We start from the raw sequence: 18,317 nt of genomic DNA, 5'->3' as shown, positions 1-18,317 counted from the left end.
TTCCAATATTTTTTTTTGGTTACTTAAACACTTTGGAAAAAAGTGTTCAGGTATGTAAAATTTTTCTAAAAACTTGTGACTGTTCTCGACAAAAAAGTTGTTATCTCATTGTGCCCACAACCCCCTCTCTCTCTCTCTCTCTCTCTCTCTCTCTCTCTCTCTCTCTCTCTCTCTCTCTCTCTCTCTCTCTCTCTCTCTCTCTCTCTCTCTCTCTCTCTCTCTCTCTCTCTCTTTTGGTAAACATGATGGCATAACCGCACAAGCCCAGAAAAAAAAGAGGATTACACTAGAATCATTCTAGGAGTGGTAACTCCTAATCTATCAGCATGGTAAATATCTCTAATATGTGATGGACAATCATCAAAAACTATTATCTCATGAACTAGAGTGCATTTTAGATTGGTCAAGGCATCGGCACACTTATTTGTCTCTCTATATGAGTGCGATATCTCAACACACCAATCCAAGTCCAACAAACGCCATATTTGTTTTGCTAAGGCGACACCTGACGGGCACCTGACAAACTCTGTAACCGTCTTGCTCCCACTACTTGGACCACCACTTTTGAATCAATATGCAATTCCACTTTCTGAAATCCCAACCGCCGAACATACTTAAGTCCTTCTAGCACGCCCCAAAGCTCGGCCACAAAAGCACTGCATAAACCAAGTCCTTTGGCAAATCCTGTAATAATTAATAATTTAGAGATCGATATATTATATGAAATTAGAACACACTTACTTGATAATCATAATCACAAACCATCGTTACCGGAAGCGCACCAATATCGAAAACATCGATATACTAGACAAGGTCTTCCTCTGCCTAATCACATGCTCCAGTCTTTGAGGTCTTTGATGGGGAAGACAACAAATGAGCGTTCAACTTATGCAAGCTTGACAACGTGACGGCAAAGGGGACCTAGCCTATCTATTTATAAGATAACAACCCTAGTACCACCCATCATGGACTCTAGAGTTGGGCCTACACTTTGTTTCTACACAAATCAAAATTAGTGTTCAAGCCCATTATTACTGATCACAATTATCGGGCTTAAGCATCATCAAATGGATCACAACAACATCAACCCGTTTTTATTAAAACCAAAACTCACAATTGATTGCAGCCCACAGAATATTAGAAAATATTCTAACATTCTCTCACTTGGGCAAAATCAATTGTGTATATTTAATTTGAAGAAAACATTTTGAAAACGACTCTCGGGTTGACAACATATTTTAACGTGGCCACATTGATCCCAAGATGCAACATCTAATTAAGACTCCGTCCAACAAAAGTTAAATGATATCGAATCATAGCGGTAATTATATCATTATCGACACAACACCTTCCATGGTTACAAATACCACCAAACTCCGTCGACTAGTCATTTGTGTAGAGTGTAGCGAGAAAATGATATGTTTGTGATCTCAACCATACTATCATTTTCTTCGTCAGTCCTCAATTTCTCTCAAATGCCTTAAAGCCAGAGAAATTCTATGGTCCATAAGATACCACAAGTCCAAGCTCCAAAACAATGTCGACTACCGCGGTATAATGATCTAATTGTCCCAGAAACCGGTCCAAGTTCATAAGCCATGTGTCAAGTTTCTATGTATATTGCATCGGATATGTCATATGGCATAACTGTCCCAGAAACCGGTCCAAGTTCATAAGCCATGTGTCCAGCAGCAGTAAGATTCACTGGAGTGCCAACTGCAGATACAAGGGATCCTCCAATAGAGTGCTCGATCCTTAGGAGCAGCATAAATTCCAGTGGGAGGAGCTTGTTCGGCTGATTGTCCAGCAGCAGAAACATTCACTGGAGTGCCAACTGCAGATACAAGATGTCCTCCAATAGGGTACTCAATCTTACGAGCAGCATAAATTCCAGCAGGTGAGGTTGGAGGAGCTTGTTTGGCTGATTTTCCAGCAGCAGAAAGATTCACTGGAGTGCCAACTGCAGATACAAGGGGTCGTCCAATAGGGTTCTCGATCCTAGGAGCAGCATAAATTCCAACAGGTGGGGTTGTCGGAGCTTGTTCCGGTGATTGTCCAGCAGCAGTAAGATTCACTTTAGTGCCAACTGCAGATACAAGAGGTCCTCCAATAGGTTGCTCGATCCTAGGAGCAGCATAAATTCCAGCAGGTGGGGATGTAGGAGCTTGTTCGGCTGTTTGTCCAGAAGAACTTGCTGCAGAACCGCTTGTTTGACTGGTAATTGGTCCTTGAGGTGCTGAAATGTCATCATTTTTTACATGGGTGACATCATGTATGCTGGAACGCTTTCTTTCTTTGTTCTTCTCCTTTGAATTCTGTCGAATTTTATATTTCTGAGCATGGCTTGCTACTTGTGTAGGTGTTCTTGTTACCACACAGTTCCTTGATATACTTTGCCAGTCACCCCATCCATGGTTCTCCAAGCCTTGAAGAAATAACCTGTTGGACAAATTTGAAAATACTTAATTATAACAATAATTATGATTAGTATGTTATTGGTAGCCATATATAATTAATCTCTGAGATTAATATTATTGACAAAGACCTTAGATAAATGCTACATAACTGGTTAAGGAGGACCAGATGCCATGGTTTAGTAAAAAGTCATAACTGTCATAACAAGAATGAAAACTTCTCTAACAAACATCAGTTGAAAAAATTTAAGGCACAACTCGGATTACTATGATTTTGTGATTCGCTATTTAGTACGAAGTGTTTTCAAATAGCGGCTATAACATTCGCTATTTGCCATTTTAAGCTGCCATATACACCATAAAACGTCACAACACCCTTCACAAATTGGTTATGTTATGGCAGTTGTCAAAAAATCTGTCACCGCAGTCCACCATAGCATTCATTGTGCATTTAGGGCCTGTTTGGATTAACTATTTTTACTTATCTATTGGCCTGTTTGGATTAACTATTTTAACTTGTACATAAATGTTTATCATGATAAGCCCTTGTGTTATAAGCTGTAAATAAGCCATTTATCCAAACAGGATGTACTCTTAATACCAAAGCAAAGATAAACTAACTAACCTATGTTCAGCTTCTGTCCAATGAATAACCTTTCGCCGTTCTTGAACAGTTCTTGAAGTCTCAGTTCCCTTTTTGACAGTTCTCAGTTCATTATAAGCTGGCAGAGGCACATAACCAGATTCAATGTGGTTGACATCATCAATCAAATCCACATAATGACGCTTAACTTCTTCCAAACATTTCCCAGTTACATAGGCCGCAAATTGCTCCCATTCCTCGGGATGATTTGCCAACGCATTTTCAATTCCAGGCTGAGTCAGAGTTTTGGCAATTGACTTTAAGTCGTCCAATTTGTCAGCAGGAAAATCATCCAACACAAAAGTTTTTCCATCATAGAGCAATGTCAGCTGTGCATTTTTAGGCTCGTTAGCCATTGAGTTAAATCCACTGTAAAAAAATATGAAGACTCCGTAAATCATTATGAAATGGCACATAATAATGATTCGTTCATTTTCTTCAACACAAACAATGGTACAAGAAAATCTGAATGTAATAAGATAGTTATTTGAATAACAGTGGATGAGATTCTAACTTAATTATAGCTATAATACTGAATATAACTGATTCTAACTTAATTATAGCTATAATACTGAATATAACTGATTCAACATCAAAATTTACAGATGCAAAGACAGCATAAATATGCAAATGGCTATGTAAGTTCATGCATCGATGAGAAATCAAAACTTAGCAACATAGAACTAAAGACCAGTCCAGAAAATTATCATTGCAGCAAATGATCAGAACCAGCAAACAAGAAACAGAAAACCAGCACCAAGATTGGCTCTTAATAAACAGAAATGTTATTCCAACACAAAGCCCAACAAAAATACGGTACTGTTCAGGTATACCTTTATTTTATTTTATTTTTTTATCTCTCTCGTTATCTTTTCCTCTTAACACAGCTATCCTCAATCTCCATTCTTCCAAATCTCACTACCGTCGATACTTTTCTTTGCCGGCTCCTCTCTTGTGTTTTGGAATATTCGAGAAGCATGATTGCGATGAACATCACCGACACGGCGTTCCTCAACAATTATGCTTCGTTTCTCACCCCCTTGTATTTCAAAATTTCCAACGAGCTTTTGGCCACTCTCAAAGATAGTATGTTCTTCTTTCTTCTTCTTTACCTTCTCGTCACTTTATGGTTTCTTTCTAATTCTTTTCTACCAAATACATTTTTATTCTATTCTCTTATTAGGTTTTAGTTACTTGCTATGATAATTATAAAGAATATTTTCAAGTGGATGATTCTGGAAAATGATAAGATAACTTCATTTTTTTCTTTGTGAAATGACCCCTAATTTCAAACCCTAAATTTTATAATTTGTTGTTCTATGGGATGGAATTTATTTTTACTAGTTATATGGGATTAATTTTGTGTTACCTCATCTTCTGGAAGTTAAAATATAAAAGGAATGACTAAATTATAAATTGCAAATATCTAAAACAATTGAAGTGAAATTAAGGTTTATTTTAGATAAGTGACACTGTCAAAATAAAATTATAATCTTGCAGGGAAGTAAATTTTGATGAGGGTGAGCTTACAGAGAAAGGTTAATCATTGGATATGTTATTTGAATGGTATATTGTACTTATGTTGTAGTAGTGGAGTAGGAGATACAATATTGTGAGGTTTACTGCAAGTGCTGCTATGTGTTTCTTCGGATAAGTGGATTCAGTGATTTCTTGTTGTGCGCAATTCGCAGCCTTAGTTATTAGCAATGCGATTTTATAGAAAATTACAGTTTTGTTTGTTAGATTACAAGTTGTTGTTAACGTGCATATGTTTATCCTTCTCCATTGTAGTTGTTGAATCAATCGATATTTTGGTTGGGAGAGTTATAAGATGTTTGATGAATCATTGGTTGTCCAAGAAAGTTTACTTTGTGAGATTTTGTGGAGCCTGTTGTCCGGTGCTTTGTGCATTTTGCGTGGATTCCTAAAATGTCATTTTAGTTATATTATTGCTAGGTTTTGTATTTTGCAGGTTGTCGATTTGGCTTTGGTTGTTGGAATGAATCTTGGCAATTGTATTAGTATTGTCTTGCTTGGTGTGGTTTACAATTTATTAGTGGTGATATGAGAAATATGATTTAAATTCCCTGAAGTACTATAAGGGTTATTATTGAAAATTATTCATTGAAAGCTTTGTGTATTGCTTTGGTGCAAAATTGAACTTCTTGAATGTCAATTCTAACGTGTTCAGTTGAGCTGTTTGGTGTTTCAAGTTTGTTTTGTTTAATTCAGGAAAATGTCAAAACCAAACACCCTCAATTGTTGAGGAACAAAGGTTTCACAACTCAAAGGCAAATAGGCATTGATACTACTCTGAAGATTTTGAAGTTTTCTCATTGGCAAAGGATAAATACAAGACTATGGGATTTGGACTATTTGGAAGGATAGAAATGGTACAATTTTTGCTAATGGAGTGAAGGACCTTTAGCAAACGAGTGCTTTTTAATGTTGCCGCTGTGTTTCTTTTGCTGATGCAGTTGGTGCTTGCAGTGTGGATGTTGGCTACATTTCAGGGTGTTTGAAAGTTGTTCATTAGCTTTGCTTTTGTTGAGAACTGCATGTATCTGTTGGCCTTCTTGTGCGCTTCAGGGCTTGCAAGGTTATTTTTTGGTTTTGTGCTTAGTGGTATGTAGACTGCGTGTCTCGTCAGTTTGTGTGGGATGCTTTTTGTTTTGGTTGAAGCCATTTTAGAGTTTCTTTCTTAGTATTTTGGTTTGTGCTAATTTTTGTACCAGTGAGGGGTTTTAGTGGCTTTGTAGTTTAATGGTTTTGAGCTTCTTGCAAATTGCAAATGGCTTTGTAGTTTAGTGGTTTTGGCTTTGTAAAGTTGTTTAGAGCCATAATGTATCAAGTGATTTGAACTAAGTTGAAGTAATTTTTATGTAATAGAATGCAATTGATGGCTTTGAGAGCACTCAAAAATAACATTTTCTTTTCATTAACGATTAACTTTGTTTTAATTTTATCATCTACGAACAATCAGAAGTGTGTCTCATGTACAGTCCACTCTTGAACAAATAGTGATGTTCCTTGAAATTATTCACACTAGATGTGGGGAGTTGTGTGTAGATAACGGGGGAGTTGGGAAACAACTTTGGTTAACTGGATTAAAACCTTCCAAATTTGAAAAAAAAAATTCACCTTTAACTTTATTTTAACTTTATCATCTACAAACAATCAGAAATGTGTCTCGTGTACAATTCCACTCTTGAAAAAATAGTGATATTTTTTAAAATTATTCACAATCTAGATGAGGGGAGTTATGTGCAGATAATTGGGGAGTCGGTGTACAACTTTGGTTAATCATCTTAAAATCTTTCAAAGGTGAAAAAATCATTCACCTTTTTTTTTGCCCATTTCCCAGTTATCTGAACACGACTTCCCACACCTGCATTGGTAATAGTTTCATGGAATCTTACTATTTGTTCACAAATTGCATTATATATGGGACACAATTCTGTTGGTTTGCAGATGATAAAGTTAAAGGTGGGGGTGATTTGGTTAAATTTGGAAATTTTAAATCAGTTAACCAAATATGTTCTCCTACTCCCTAGTTATCGACACATTACTCCCCACATCTATATTAGTAATAATTTCAAGAAATCTCACTAGTTAAAAAGTAAAATTGTATATGGGACACACTTATGATTATTTGCAAATGATAAGATTAAAACAAAGTTAATGGTGAATGATTTGTTCAAGTTTGGAAGATTTTAAGAGAATTAATCAAATATGTTCTCCAACTCCCCGGTTATCTGCACATAACTCCCCACACTTGTATCGACAATAGTAATATTCCTTTAAATTAGTAACAATATAGACGTAGGGAATTATCTGTAGATAATTGTGGAGTTGGACAACAAATTTGATTAACTGACTTAAAATCTTTTAAACATGAAAAAAGAATTCACCTTGAACTTTTTTTTAACCTTTTTATCTGAAAACAATCAGAAGTGTGTCTCTCATTTACAATGCTACTTGTGAATAAATAATGAAATTCTTTTAAATTATTAACAATATAGATGTGGGGAGTCAATTGTACATAATTGGGGAGTTGGACAACATATTTGGTTAACTAGCTTAAAATCTTTAAAACGAAAAAAATCATTCACATTTAACTTTATTTTAACCTTTTCATCTAAAAATATCAGAAGTGTGTCTCATGTACAATCTCACTTGTGAACAAATAGTGAGATTCTTTTAAATTATTAAAAATATCGATGAGGGGAGTTATGTGTAGATAATTGGGAAGTTTGGCAACAAATTTGGTTAACTAACTTAAAACCTTCCAAACATGATAAAACAAGGTATCAGTTACATTAACAAATAATTAGATTCCTTTAAATTATTAAAAATATAGATGTGGGGAGTCATGTATAGATAACTCGGGAGTTGAGAAATAGATTTGGTTAACTAGCTTAAAATCTTTCAAACATGAAAAAATCATTCACCTTTAACTTGTTTTAACTTTTTCATCTGAAAACAATTAAAAATGTGTCTCATGTCCAATGACCCTTGTGAATAAATAGTGAGATTCATTTAAATCATTAACCGTATAGATGTGGAGTTATGTGTAAATAACTGAGAGTTGAGCAATAGATTTGGTTAACTAGCTTAAAATCTTTCAAACATGAAAAAATCATTCACCTTTAACTTTGTTTTAACTTTTTCATCTGAAAACCGTTAAAAGTGTGTCTCATATACAATGACATTTGTGATCAAATAGTGAGATTGCTTTCGATTATTAATAATACAAATTATGTGTAGATACCTTGGGAGTTTGGCAACATATATGGTTAACCGAATTAAAATCTTTCAAACAAGAAAAATTCATGCACCTTTAACTTTGTCTTAACATTATGTGAAGATCATTATTGGACAAATAGGATTAGATAGGAGACTCGAAGCATGAGAATAGCCTAGAGTTTCTTGAGACATTAGGGGAAAGGAGACAACATAGAATTTGTGCATCACACCAAGTTATATCCCACACACTATGATACAAATAATATCATGTTCAACCTTACATAGTTGTTAAAAAACAATCAAAACAGAAAACAAGAGTAACATATAACATTATTTCAAGTACATGACATTACAAATAAAATCCATAAGTTTCCCCCTAAATACTAAGTAATTAAATATGCAATAAACAATTCTCATGATAACAACAAAATCATGATAAGTCAATTCCTTTTCTTCCTCTCATCAGACAACTTGAACTTCAACTTCTCAATGTATTTACTGCCCATTTAAGCTTGTTGAACGAGTGTTGTTTCAGATAATTCATGTCAAGCAGACACCATTTGCAAATTAGTTGCTTCAAGCTAATCATACCATATGATAACTTGGAGTTGGCTACATCATGTGAATCTCTTTGATGGCATGCGTCCTGCTGCCCTACATCATCCTGACCTACATCCCACTGTCATTGTTTTCAAGCATCCTGACCTAGCTTATGCTGCAAATTAAATACGCACAAGTTGAGACTTCAGACATTAAAACAAATATTATCAAACGATCACATAAAAATATTTAGGATAAAAAAAGCTAAAAGCTTGAGATCCCACAACATCTACACTGTTATATAACAATCCAGCAAGATAATGTTTGGTTGTTGATTTTAAAAAAGTTTAGCCCAATAATGATCTTCACCTTTCAGTCTTTCGATCACTATCTACAATCATGTAAATGCACTAGCCACTACACTCACAAGACAATTAAGAAAATAGGACTAGATCAAACACACAAAATATTATAGAATAAAGTAAGGAAAGAAAACATGAAAAATCCCAAGGTATGTTGTAGCAGCAAAGTGAAGAAAGAAAACATGAAAAATCCTTCAAATCTTAATTTATTGAATAAGAAAATAATATTCAAGTAACTTCTAATTTCAACTACCAAAGTAAGATCACATGGCATGTTCAATATACATATTTTCAACAAAGAGATGAGATGGAGCAATATAAATAAAAAGTGCAGCAGAGCATATGTAAGCAACCAAAAGTTAAAGTTTTGTCCATGAATAAGTTTCATAGGTAAAAGTTAAATGTGAAAGTTTATTGATCCTAATATACAGTTTTCAATTCTTTAGCCACTTCCAATTAAACTTATTCATCTTTCATTGGCATGTATTCAATCAATGTCAACGACGGTTTAAAGAAAATGGTCGCCAACCTTCAAACCAAAATAGCGGCGACAGTTGCAACTAAATTGCCGCTGTCATACTCTCGCAATTCCACAACTTTTTTGTAGTGATTATTAGTATTCTTCATCAATATTTGTATTTTTTTTTGTTATTTATATTATTTATATTTTGAATTCCTCTATTATGTAACGACCCAAATTTATTATTCACTATGTAAGTGTTTATTTATTTGGTGACGTGACTTTTAAGTAAGATAGTAACTTTAAGTTATTAATCGAGAGTTTTAGTTAACGCGCGAGTTAGTGAGAGTTAACACGAGTTGGGCCAAGTTAGTGGGCTTGAGGCCCAATGGGCCTTGTCTCATGAGAGGTGGGCGCTATTTATAGCCCATTAGAGAGAGAAATATCATTATTTCTCTTGTTCTTGTGAAGTAGAGAGAAGGAAGAGAAGAGGAGAGCTAGGGCAAGAGCTTGAAGGAGAGATTCGAGGAGCAATCTTCGTGAGTTCGTCGATCTAAGGTAAGAGAGTAGATTTCATATTCGTGGGTGACTCGAGGAAGGGGAGAATGTCGATTTCTCCTCACCCGAACTTCCTCCACCCCATTTTCGTTTTAGCTTGGAATGGATTTTCTTGATGGAAATCGTTCCTAAGGTTCTTAACATGTTTAACATGCTCTTAACATGATGTATGAACGAATTTATTGAATAAAAACGAATTTTATGGATAATTAAACTCAAGAACTTTGTGTTCTTGAGTGTTTTGAGTAAAAGTGTTAAATCTCTACTTTTTCGTAGTAAAAATGGTAGATCGGTGAAATGAACCGTCCTTTTGTGTTTAGATATGTTTGTTGCACTTGAATACAAACTCATTTGGGGTTTATAACATGAAAAATGGGATTTTTGGGTGAATTTGGGTGGAAATCGCATGTTTTGAGCATTTCTGGCAGGAGCCATTCGCTACGGCTCGCCACAGCTCGCCACGAGCATGAGCTCCACTGGTGTGGTTCGCTAGGCCTTCGCTCAGCGAACAGGGCAGGTTCGCTACGGCTCGCTAAGCCCTCGCTCAGCGAACAGCACTGTGACAGCAACATTTCTGTTAATTGTTTAAGTGTAATTGGACACTTGTAACATGTGATTAGGGTATTCTAACATACAATTAGGTGTTTATAACCATGATTAATTGTATTGTGATGAATTGTTGATTATATTTGTGTAATATAATTGTTGTTGATGATTGTTGATGATGTTTGTTTAAATATGAAAGAAGTATATTAAGGTGTTAATCAACTTAATAAAGAAGGATATTAGGAAAATGTGATTCTAATAAAGAAGGATATCGAATTATGTTATTCGATAAATACGTATATTAAGGTATAGTGTTATCTTAATAAAGAAGTAATGTTGGATAGTGTTCCACATTAGTAAAGGAAGAGCTTAATGCTAATTAAAATGATTGTGAGTGAATTCATGAAAAACATATACATGCATTCATGAATATATGTGATATTGGATATTCCAATAAAGAAGGATATCAGATTATATTTATCCGATAAAGAAGGATATTAGAGGTGAGATACTCTAATAAAGAAGATGGTACCACATGCATTAGATATGTCTAGGGGACATAGCACGAAGATTGTGGCATTAGATTGCATTAGAATATGTGTACATTATTTGATATTTGATATGTGACACATTTGTTTGGAATTTGTGATAATTGTCTATGTGTGTTACACTTGATGTATGTGTTGATTGTCCGGTGATTTTTAAATGTAATTGGCTTCAATATCTTGTGAATTATGATTGATATTTGGTTATAACCTTTCGTAGCTTATAATTGAATGAGATTAATGATGTATGCTTATAAGTGAAGTGTGAGAACAATTAGGTTGTAACTCCTAATTATACGGGATAAATGAAGAATAATGCATGATATATGAATATGCATGAATGATGGTGATGTATATGTATAATGTATGATTATGCATGTTTTTATGAAGAAGTGTTTAAGTACCATTTACTTACACTTGTATATTTTGAGTATGTTGTCTAACTCTCTTTTATGTGTTATGTGCTGGACCGTTGGGGGTTCAGATTTACAGGTTTTGGGGTATTCGATGTCGAGTCGTTGGTGAAGCTCTGCTCTGATTGTGACACGGGGAAAAGGGTTGTATTTAGACTATAGAGTCTTTATAACTTTTGATATTTATTTGTAAAAACTGTATCTTTCGATAAAGAAGATTATTTTGTATAAACATTGTTTTTACTAATTAATTACATTAGTATTATTTTGATTGAAGAGTGTAATGCTCGAACCATGACTTTTATAATAATAAACTTTGATTTTCCGCCGCGTATTTTGAAAAAGATTTCACTAAAAGTAGAAATATATAAAAAATGGGTTTGGGTGTTACATATTGTATCCACAATTGTATTTATTCCCGTATATAAAAGACAAACAAAAGGAATTAACTCTAATTTCTCAATTAAGCCTCACTATATTCCACAAATTGCAAATTGAACTTCACAAAGGTTAACTAAAAAATTATTGTGTTGTCATCAAGTTCATCTCTTGTTTGACCCATTAGTTAGAAAACGCAGTATAGAAGCAAGCTAAAGAGAAACAACATGCAATCAATCAATACATTGGAACGGTAGAGAGATGAAGTTACTCCATACCTTGGAAATGCAAAGAACAATAGAGAACGGAGGAGGGGTTGTAGTTCTTCGACTGCGGAGGGTTTGACGGATTGTGGTTCGAGATTAAACTGTGAAGGAGAATGAACGGCGGTGGAGGAGATTGAACTGTGGAGGGACCACAGTAGTGAGCAATTTGTACGCGCTGCTGACCGTGTAACCACCACCAGTAGCATGCTTCCAAATCCACCGATCTGCAATTCTATCTTATCTCATCATCCAAAATAAATATTAGGTCTGGTTTTTTTCCTCTAATGTCAGCTTTCTGTAGCTTGTTTGATAGATCTATTCATCACTCTTTAGAGCTTGTGCTATACAAATTATAATACTCATTATAAAACAACACTTTATAATATATTTGACATTTTACTTGCCACCAAATGCTTCCAAATTTAATATGAAACATGTCAGCAGCATACTTACAGACATATATATTATAAGTCTAGAGGAACATCACAGAAAAAATTAAATGGTAGATAAATATTTTTACATGATATGGTAAAAATTGTGTCCTAAACATCCTTGACAGGGCCAAACTTACCAAATGGATCGTTCTGATCTTTTGGCCTTCAAACCAATTATCACAGTTGAAAAGACCAAATCAGTCTAGTAAATGCCATGGTAGAAGCAACCATAGAGAACACAAACCATAGAAACTTAGATAAGGAATCAAATGAAATAAGAAAAAAAGTTCATAACCTTGATCTACACAATAGAAAGACAAGAAACAAAAATTGTAACGGCCTTCACCTTGGCTTGGCTTTATACTGATAGCAGGAAAGTGGCAGCAGTTTAAACCAACCATATCATTCTAAAATATTAAAAAACTTCAAACCAAAATTAAACTAAAATTATCATCCAAAACTGCAACACCGGCAATTATGTAGAAAATAGAATCATGCTCCCTACTTCTGCATGCAAGTTTTAAACTCTAAGCCTAGTGACCAAACAACTTGAAGACCATTTCAGTTCTCAATATTAGTCTTTAATGCATATTTGAGTAGATTAATTCACTTAAGTGCAAAGCCAAGCTTATGTCTGTTGTTTACAGCCCAGGTCCTCTAAACTCAACCTTAAGCTTATCATTCTAAAACAGATAAGCTTCATAAGATTAGAACTATTATGCAGAAGTATAAGTATTAAAAAGAAAAATAATAATAAGCTTGTCCCAATTCAGTTTTGTATCCCTAAGATAGACTCAACAGAACAAATATTAATTAACCCAGTTTCCTACGACCAATACCTCTTCTTAAGTTCAATTAAGAACAATAAATTCTGTACAAAAAGTGCAGACATTAGAATTTTGCAGCAAAACAGATATTGCAGAAAACGTTTCAGCTTATAATTTCATTACAAGCCACACACATAATCATTTCAAGTATTACACTCACAAGCCATTATCATTTCAGCTAGCTTATAGCTTAATTTGATCAAACGGAGCCTAAATCAAATCAAGTAACTACTTGTATAACTTTGAATTCATTTGTAAATACATAAAATCTCTTACAGGTTCCGGACCTCTGTAACGGGCACTAGGACTTCACCTTGGCTTTATAGTGATAGCAGGAAATAGGCAGCAGTACAGAGGCAACAACTTTGCATATTCCACCAAATCATGCTTTCATCAACGGGTTCAATTTCTTTTTCAATTGCAACAAAAGCTTCATGTAGACATATGATCAAAACAACACATTGACATTAGGCAACTAAATCAGTTGACTACAATAGCCAAAGCTGGACACATTAAGCCCAATTTCAAGGAAAAAAAAAACCATTTTCCTTCTAAATCCAACCATTCAAGCATTTTATCAAATAACTTGTGCACAATGATGATGAATGCTCATAGATTGTGAGAATACTAAAATCATTGAACCCCAATTTATAACCTAAATCATTTCACCCTAATCCTAATTCATTTTTAAAGAATGCTTACCTTAAGATAAACAGAGCTTCAGATAACAAATTGCAATGAGGAGAGTGAGAAAGAGATCACATTGCAACGTGGAGAGCGAGAGAGATCGCATACGCAGTGAGTAGAGCGAGAGACAAAACAAGACACAAACAAGAAGGCGGCGGAGTGGAGAGAGACGACATGGCGGCGACTGTGGCAGCTTGAAGGGAAGAGGGAGCAACAGAAATAGAAAAAAGGAAAATGACGAAAGGATAATGTCACATGTGGGAGGTTTCTTAATTAGTAAATTGACCAATATACCCCTCTGTGTTGTATATTTGTTGGAGGGTTTTTGTCTAGAGATAACATTTCTGCGAAAGGATAATGTCACATGTGGGAGGTTTCTTAATTAGTAAATTGACCAATATACCCCTCTGTGTTGTATATTTGTTGGAGGGTTTTTGTCTAGATAACATTTCTGCTTAATAAATCAAGAACTTATATAGCAAACTCAACAATAACAGGTTGTAACAACGCAAAATTTCATTCCCTTCTAAGAATGATACAACACCTTTCTTATATACACTCTCTACCAAACAATGCCTTAAATGTTCAAACTTGTTTCCTAATCTTTAAATTATCTAACTCAATTCTTTGAAACAAGATTTAAAATGCCTATAACATTACCAAAAAGTACCTTGAAAATTCCAAGAAGATAAAAAACTAAAATTTAAAATGAAATGAAACAGAAATCTTTGAAACAAGTTGAAAACAGAAAATGGGTCAGATCATCTTGAGTTCAAAAGAGGGAAAACCCAAAAGTGAGACAATATGAAATTGCGAACAAAGGGGAAGAGGAGAGAGTATAGCTTACCTGAAAGCTTTGCACGAGAGTAGATGGAGAGAGGAAGACGGAAGATGAACCTGAACCCTGATTTGCGAAACGGAAGACTAAAGATTGTGAACCTTTCTCTTTGTTGTGAGGAACCTTGATTTTAGCGGGAAAAATTCATTTATCAAAAGAGTTTGTTCTTTCAAGTATCTATAAACAATAGAATGGAAGAAACCACCCAATGGGTCTTTTAGGAACATGTGAGAATTGTGGAATTGAGAAGGATATAACAATTACTTGTATCACAAGCTAGTTAATTAACTCAATGTTAGTTACTAACTGTTTTGTCTCACTTTGCTAGAATTAGTTTAGCTTTGTAACCACTTAGTTAGATTAATTTTATAACTACGACATGTATAAATTGTTGGAATATTTTATGATATTCCAATAATTTTATCTGGGCAAATATCTTTATATAATTATATTAGCTATTTATCAATTAGGAGCCTTAATTGATTAAGTGATCAAATAAAGTTAAAAGGCTAATTAGATTTCTATTTAAAATTAATTAATTGGATATGGGCTCAATATGAGTGGATGTCAGGATGACCCATTTCGGAATAATGGGAACCCTAATTGGCCATCACACTATATATAGGCTATGGTCCCTAATATACCGGACACACCACATATTACCTCTTCTCCCCATCTGAAGAGTGCTTAGGGCATAAGGAGTCCCGGTTGACGAAGAACCACAAGCCAACGGATGCTTGTCATCCGGTTATCTTTCTTTGTGTTTCAGGAGTGTTTATCTCATGGATTCGTCATCGTAAGATTATAGATTTAATATTTGTTATTAAGAGCATTATATGATTAAATTATTAGGTTAATTCCAACCAGCGGTATCAGAGCGGGTCTTCATGTTTGGTTTATCGGGATTTATCGAAATTTATTGTTGAGGGTTATTCATGATTTAAGCTTATCGGTCTTATCTTTGAAAGTGTTAAAGATTGCTGTAATTGATACACGGTTCTTTCTGGGCAAACAAAATACTACATGTGGTCCTATATATATATTTGTGATTTTATTTTTTTATATGAATACCCACATGAATTTAATACTAGTTCTATGATATAAGGTCGTGTATTCAATTTGGTGAAATAAGTTTCAAGATTTTTTGAAATTTTGGTTCATATTGCCAATTTAAATTCTTATAATCAACCTCTAGTTGCTGGGAAATTTATTTTATTTCCTGAATAGTTGATTACTTGAAGTTTTATGTGGATCAAGAAACTTTGCCTTTCAATTGGTTAAAAGACTTGAAGAAGTTTGTTAGGCAAATTCGTGTGTTCTAGTTTTTGCAAATTGCAAAGTTGAATTTTTTTTGGTTTTGTTATATGAAGTCGATTTGTGTCTGGTATATAAAGATTTGAACACGAATATGATAAAGCTTAAATTATGGAAAATTCGGAGGTAACAAGAAAGTATTTTCTTTTTTTTAATATGATCATGAACATCAAGCAGTCGTGTTTGATGATAATTAAGCTTCTCTACATCAAACATAGAGTTTTACTTTAATTTTGGAGATTAATTTACTTGTAATCACAATTCTGTATAAAATTTGGGGTTTAAAGATATATAAGCATATTTGGATTTTGACTTTGCTTATATAAAGTTATGGAAAATAAAATTTGGTTCATTTATTTTCTATTTTATAGTTTACACATACTGTATTTGTTTCTTTTGATCGGGTTTGTTTGTTTGTCATGATCATAATTTTTGTGTAACCATAAGTAATAAGGATTTTGTTACCTAAAATATAGATTTTGGATTTAAGTTTTCAGATTTTCAAATCAAATGTTTTTAGCTCTATGATCAGTGCATTTTAATGCACATTCTTCTACTATTGTACTAGTGTATTCCTATGGTTTAATTTACTATTTTCACTATTTTAAGGTGTTTGTATATTTAAGTTTATTTCTAACTCTATTTTATTTTCGCACTTAATTTATGAATAAATAGCACTTTGACACCCTTCCGGTCCGCAGGTCATAACTGGAGTTACAAATATCGGATTGAGGCGCGGGAAGATGCGTTGGAAAGCTGAGATCAAGAGCTACGACTTTCATGTTGAGGCCAAAACCCAGTTCGGAGCGCAAGTGTGTCAAATAACTGCGTTTATGTTCCAGACGAATTTAATTCAGCACAACTTTATATTTTTCGGCCCAATTGTTTTCAGGCCCGTTCCATGTATTATTTAAACCGAAATAAGGCAGCTAGGGTTATTCATTCACTGTTCACAAAATATTCAAACCCTAGAGCAGCCGTCATCTTCCATGGAGAACTAAACTTCTATTGATCCATTGGTGTAAGGAACTTTGTTCTCGAATCTTGAGGTTCGGTTTTAATAGCAAATCGTTATGTTTATGCTTATCATATATCAATTTTCTTGTCTCTCTTTTGTGTATGAGTTGATGCAATTGATGCTTAATTATTTTGTTTCACGTTCATAACATTGAGACTATTCAAATTAATTCACGCTTGTTCAAATTAATCTGAATAGGAAATTGTTATATTATTTTCGCTTGCAAAATAGGGCTGCCGAATTATTGTTATGATTTTTAACTGTGTTATTGGTGACGCTTGATCATCGCCATAGTTAGTCGAACACGCTGGTGCTTAATCAACGAATTCGTTATAAAACTGATTTTCGCTTGTTAAATTAGTTCTATAATCAGCCGAAGCATAAACTGTATGAATATTCATATAAGAACCCATGATAGATGATAAACAAAGTTGCCTAAAACCAATGGATTGATTGCTTTTATATTAATTAAATTCGTAATCTCTGTTATTGCTTCCACAAACAAAAAAACCCCAAATTGCAACCTTTAAATTCATTCTAATATTGTTAAACCGATCGTGAGTCCTTGCGAAACGACCAAGGTCACTACCTTGTACTACTTATTTTAAAATTATTTTGATCACGAAACGACGGTGATCACTCTACTCAGGTGAAAATTTGTTACCTAAGATTTATATTTGATTTGGAATTTGGAATTATATAAATTGATTCACATTACTTGAAGTTTATTTTGAGAAATAAGGCACGTAAAGATTTGGTATATATATTTGATTATTATATATATTTTTTGTACAAGACTAATTGCCGTTAAATAGCAATTATAAGGATTCTCAAAATATTTTAATCAAATTTGGTATGTATAGAAATTAAAGTTTTGATTCTTTAAATTTTTTGGAATATTGATTCCATAATTATTTGTTTAACTACAGATATATAAAGTTTTTGTTTCCTTCTATTTTGGAAAATACAATTATAGAATTCTATTTATTCATTTAAAGAATCATTGAGTATATGTGAATCAATTGTGGCATGAATACTTTTTTGGTACATATAAAGATTTAATTTTATTTGAAAATTAAATATTTGGTTTATATGTACCAAATAAAATTATCAAGCGCACATTATTATCTGACAGAACTTATTACCAACATTTGATCATTACGTTGAGAGTACCGCTTGCAGTTAATTCTTACAATCAAAGATTGAGGATTGATGGTGCGTTTGGTATCTTGTTCGTCTTATAATTTACAAATAAAGTTGAGCATGTCTCTATATTAATTTATTGACATGCCTAATAAAGTCGTGTTAGTGTAGATCCATACAAGTAT

At 33.8% G+C, this 18,317-nt stretch overlaps 1 protein-coding gene and 2 long non-coding RNA genes across 3 annotated transcripts; 1 reads left to right on the top strand and 2 right to left on the bottom strand.

Annotated features, from left to right (window-relative positions):
- Positions 1 to 284: 284 nt before the first annotated feature.
- Positions 285 to 4,363, bottom strand: LOC123895603 (transcription factor SRM1-like). Its single transcript, XM_045946057.1, has 3 exons — positions 3,891 to 4,363; positions 3,040 to 3,426; positions 285 to 2,439 (listed from the first exon to the last, which is right to left on the bottom strand). Exons 2-3 carry the CDS (start codon positions 3,411 to 3,413, stop codon positions 1,671 to 1,673), a joined length of 1,143 nt encoding a protein of 380 aa, XP_045802013.1. The 5' UTR covers positions 3,414 to 3,426; positions 3,891 to 4,363; the 3' UTR covers positions 285 to 1,670.
- LOC123895605 lies at positions 4,006 to 6,017 on the top strand. The gene is made up of 2 exons (XR_006804442.1): positions 4,006 to 4,143; positions 5,290 to 6,017. It is a non-coding gene; the product is annotated as an uncharacterized LOC123895605 (long non-coding RNA).
- A 2,087-nt stretch (positions 6,018 to 8,104) lies between these two features.
- LOC123895602 lies at positions 8,105 to 14,073 on the bottom strand. Its single transcript, XR_006804440.1, has 3 exons — positions 13,835 to 14,073; positions 11,884 to 13,562; positions 8,105 to 8,518 (listed from the first exon to the last, which is right to left on the bottom strand). It is a non-coding gene; the product is annotated as an uncharacterized LOC123895602 (long non-coding RNA).
- Positions 14,074 to 18,317: the final 4,244 nt, after the last annotated feature.

This window comes from Trifolium pratense, linkage group LG7 (assembly GCF_020283565.1).
Source record: "Trifolium pratense cultivar HEN17-A07 linkage group LG7, ARS_RC_1.1, whole genome shotgun sequence".
Classification (NCBI taxonomy): domain Eukaryota; kingdom Viridiplantae; phylum Streptophyta; class Magnoliopsida; order Fabales; family Fabaceae; genus Trifolium; species Trifolium pratense.
This window is presented reverse-complemented; position numbering and strand designations above follow the sequence as displayed.

Excerpts from the sequence above, each read along its gene's own strand:
- LOC123895603 (XM_045946057.1), bottom strand. The coding sequence starts at position 3,413 with ATGGCTAACGAGCCTAAAAATGCACAGCTGACATTGCTCTATGATGGA. Across the intron at positions 2,440-3,039 it reads TGGACAGAAGCTGAACATAG|GTTATTTCTTCAAGGCTTGG; the intron begins GTTAGTTAGTTT and ends TTTGTCCAACAG.